The 5,000-nt window shown below is 37.0% G+C and overlaps 1 protein-coding gene across 1 annotated transcript in view; it reads right to left on the reverse strand.

The window, feature by feature from the left end:
- Ser (Serrate) overlaps positions 1-5,000 on the reverse strand; it is a gene marked incomplete in the record, with an annotated part of 98,830 nt that overhangs the window by 78,870 nt on the left and 14,960 nt on the right. The window contains 1 exon segment of the mRNA XM_068359151.1: positions 1,181-1,543. Within this exon segment, the coding sequence (XP_068215252.1) occupies positions 1,181-1,543 (363 nt within the window).

Below are 5,000 nucleotides of genomic sequence, written 5' to 3' on the forward strand. Positions count from 1 at the left end.
AACAAAAAGAATTGACAAGAAATTGCCCAACAATGAAACTAAAATAAATTAATAGACAAACAATAAAATTTCAATAAGATATTGAGAAATTTAACCTTTCACCGTCCAAGGCTATTCGAACAACCATTAAATTACAATATTTTACCTCCAAGAATTCCATCCATCCCAAATACAGTGATCTATCATTATGGCAAACAAATCAAGATACAATCATAGGGCTTCTGAGACAATGAATTGTCCTAATTCTGAAACCTGGGGCAATTTATCCAGTTTGTTAAAACTGGAAATATTCATCAATTTTTGAAGCCTGAAGAAATATATCGAATTTCTCAAGACCTGGAGCAATTTACTCAATTTCTTAAACCAGGAACAATTTACCAAATTTCTGAAACCAGGAGTAATTTACTAAAATTTCCGAAACCAGGAGCAATTTACCCAATTTCTGCAACCAGAAGCAATTGCATGTATGTATGTATGACAGTGGAACAGTATCCATCAGGTTTTGTAGATTTGAGAACAAAGCCCTGAGAAGAATATTGAGAGTTGAATGGCACGACAGGATTAGAAATGAAACTATAAGAGATTATCTTGAGTGCCATATGTGGATGAGATCATGGTGAGGGGTAGATGGAGAAGGTTTGGACATGCTCTTCACACTCCCTAAGAGATATTAGTTCACCAAACTTTCCAATGGGATCCACTAGGCACTAAAAGAGTTGGAAGACCCAGGTCTACATGGATAAAGCGTGAAGTAGATGATGAATGGAGAAGTATTGATTTCAAAGCTCAAGACAGACAGCTGGCAAAATCTAACCGAGGCCCTTTGCGTCAACAGGCGTAAGAGGAGATGATTTTATACATACATTATACATACATTATATATACATATATATACATATACATATAATATATATATATATATATATATATATATATATATATATTCAAATAAGCCATATACATTTTTTGATACATTATCTGCATTCTCATAACGACCACGGGATCAGAGCCCCAGGCGAAATCACACAAAGACCAGAGCTTGTGACCGGCCAGGAGTCGAACCCTGGTCCGGCAAGCTTGTATAGACAGTGACTTACCACATACACCCACGTGCGTGTGTGCTTGCATGTGAGTGTTTACTGAGGCATGAAAGAAGGACAAAAAACAACAGAGTACTCACCGTCCAAGAGAAGGTGAAGGGCAGATGGATGTGCGCCGAAGGCGGAAGCTGCGACAAAGTAAACGAAGAGGGACCGAGGACCTTCGACTTGTCCTTCCCGTAAGTGCACCCGACCATTCCACTATTGCTACTACTGCTGCTGCCTTCCGAGTTAGACTGGGGCATCACGCCCTTGCCAGCATCCTGAGCCAGGCTCTGGTACTCCTTCAGGCACAGTGCCACTACCGTGCGGCACTGCGTTGGGCAAGAGGATACGTCGTTGGGTCTGGTGGCTTTGCCGCAGCAGTCACCCGATAAGGTCTCGGATCGCGAGTTCTGGACGTCGACCACCTCGAGTTCGAAGCGACCCGAACCCGTCGCTATCTGAAATAGATAAATTGAATCACAATTAGTTCAGGGAAAATATCGAATAAGAAATGTCCTATTGCTGTTTGTTTTAACATATAATAAACTAAATTTATTAACTTCAACAACCATCACATTGAAAGAGATAACTTTAATCACAGTTAGTTCAGAGAGATCATAGAATAGGAAACGTCCTAATTACAATTAGTTCAAGGAAAATATCGAGTAAAAACCTCCTATTGCTGTTTGATTTAACGTAACACATTAAACTAATTTTATCAACTTCAGCAACCATTATATTGAAAGAGATAACTTAAATCACAGTTAGCTGAGGGATAACAGAGTAGGAAACATCCTATTACAGTTTGAATGTTTTAACAAAGTATAATAAAACTAACTCTAACTTCAAAACTCATCAATAACATAATTTGTAGTTTGAACAGAAATTAAGGATTTCGAATTTGCAAGAATTCATTAGCTTATTGACTTCACAAAATAGAAAAAAATTAAATGAAATAGAGTTCACTATTAATCAAATGACGACTTTTCTACTTAAAACGATGTGAAAGACACAAACAAAAATAAAATAAAACTACACAAGTACATTTGCGCCTTTTCTTTTTTATTCCTCACATAGCAGAGACCTGATGTAGTTCATAATTTCTTATTCAATTTCCACAAACAAGGCATGAATGAAAGAATAGGTACAAATGTCAAACACATTTATATATATATATATATATATATACATATAACATACATATATATGTATATATATATGTATATATATATAAGTAGAGGAGCCTAACTATCATATATATATATATATATATATATATATATGTGTGTGTATATATATATATATATATATATATATATTCTAAAAATTAAACCACAAATACCTATAAATGTCCAACTTACTGTACACGGACTTGATATTATCGTTAAATAAATATTATAAAAACTTTCCCACGTGAAATAAACATCAGTACCTTTATCTGCTAAAAATTCAATAAAACATTCACAAAAAATAAGAGTGAATATAAACACGCATAGAAACCTAGAACTGAATTGTACTTAGGCAAGTAACAAATTAAGACCAATAAAACATTTTTTTTTTTTTTTAAACTTTAAAAGTTTCAAACAAATAAATTAAGAAAGTCAGTCGGTTTCCCAGGCCAATCACAAAAAAAAAGTACCCGAAACATGGTCACACCGTTATTTAGTAACGCCATAATTCATGTCTAATAACAACATTTATCATGAGACATAACAGCTCTGAACACCGGTTGGGTAATACAATATAACAACTGATGACAATTCAATACTAAATGAACGGGAACGCTCCATTTTCTATGAATTATGAAGGTCTGACCTGCAAGGGGAGTGACTAAACAATACGCAATGATTATCTGTTTTTTTTTTATCATTCCATTAAATCCACCGCTGGGATGTTAGTGTTTAATCGAAGTAATACCAATCGAGGAGACTGATATTAACCGCTATCTTAAAATTAGAGGTTGACTTCACATAATTACATCGAATTATATCAACTACTGATAGTGAATTGCGCATTTTCATAAACTTTATAATTTTTTATTACACTTGGGGACAAAGTGTTATGCTCGAACAAAGGAAAGCGAATATTTCTATCTATCTACCTATCCATCCATCATATATATATATATATATATATATATATATATATATATATATATATATATATATATATATATATGTGTGTGTGTGTGTGTGTGTGGGGGGGGGGGGTGCGCGCGTGCGTGTCTCTCTCTAAAAATTTAGAGGTTATATACTGAATCTTAGAATATATTAAAGATACACCAAATCAACAAGCTAGTAAAATCTACATTTCATTTGGATATATAAGACCAACGTCTGAAAGTTATAAAACACAAAAGTTACAAAGCTTCGAAACCAATGCAAAAACAAAAGAATAAAAACTAATAACATCGATATGCAAAAAGAGGACTTTGATTTTTTTCCAGTTTGCGAATAACTATTCAGTTTTGAAGATAGATCGATCGAAGTATGAATGCTTTAAGGTATAAAAAATCGCCGGTGATACAAAAATTAAAAAAAGCTGCTAGTATAAGTTCTCTCTCTCTCTCTCTCTCTCTCTCTCTCTCTCTCTCTCTCTCTCTCTCCCTCTCTCTCTCTCTCTCTCTCTTTGCTTGCATACTCTCTTGAATCATATCTTTGCTTCGAAAAATACCTTCGCCCTCCTTGTTGACTCAATGAAAGAAACATTCCCAGCAAAGTGACAGTCACACACAACCGCAGTACAAACAACTCTCCCTCCGGAGCCTTCATCCAAGACTCAGCACCGGCGGTAAAAATCTCCAAGAATTTGGGAATACAATATACCCAATTACATATGCGATGCCCGCGTACCCGTTCGGAGGTAGCCACGACGTGCCCTGGGGCAACCCTAGGGGATCCCGCCTCTATGCCACCGCTAGTCCCGCAAGGACATCCACTCCCCTGCCATCCCCCTCCCCTAAGGCTCTCTTCTTACTCCTCCTACTCCCTGGGGAAGGAAGAGGGGGTGGGGGCAGACTCTAATGCATGACATCGAATGCTCAATTCAGTCATGCCCGGCTCGCCTGTCTCAAAACCCCGGTGGAGCAACACGGATGTGCGTACTTACATATGCATACATGCATGTACACACTGCAATAATATACCTAGTGAATAACTTTTGCATGAATGCATGTATTGATGTTCATACTACATTACTATGCACCCAAATAAATGTATACATGCTTTCAATACATCAATGACTGTCGTCATTCTACATACTTCAATCTACCCATGAGTACTATGTATGAACAAATACTTGGTTACAAATCTGACTTATAAATGTATGTAACATCACACTGACTAAAATGTCAACGTAAAAAAAAAAAAAAACTATGCAGTAGTTTTGTGTTAATGCAATTGTTTGCTTCTTGTTCATGTATGCGCAACATATAATTGTCAGCTCACATTAATAACAGATGCTTCTCACATACAAAAAACACACGGCTTATTAACCAAAGTCAACTTGCAAGAACTAGTCAATAAAGAGAAAAACAAACAAAATCAAAGTAAACCATTAAATAAACAAAAATTAAGTCAATAAAGAAAAGTAATGAGCGATTCGGGAAGCTCTTCTGGGGTTGGGTCGGACGGCAGACGGTAGGCGGGGTTGGGCAACCCGTGGGAATCAAAGCTCAGCTCGAGATATTCTCTCTCTCTCTCTCTCAACATCCGAGAGAGAGAGAGAGAGAGAGAGAGAGAGAGAGAGAGAGAGAGAGAGAGAGAGAGAGAGACGGATACTTATATCTTTGCTCACACCTCAGTACAGCTTGCAGTGGTGGGTTGAGTAGGAGCTGGGTGGATGTATGTGTGGGTGGGTGGGTGGTTGGGTGAGAAGGTGGGTGTGATGCCATGCAGATGGGTGGGACGGATGCGT

The sequence above is a fragment of the Palaemon carinicauda genome, chromosome 35 (genome assembly GCF_036898095.1).
Source record: "Palaemon carinicauda isolate YSFRI2023 chromosome 35, ASM3689809v2, whole genome shotgun sequence".
NCBI classification, from domain to species: Eukaryota; Metazoa; Arthropoda; class Malacostraca; order Decapoda; family Palaemonidae; genus Palaemon; species Palaemon carinicauda.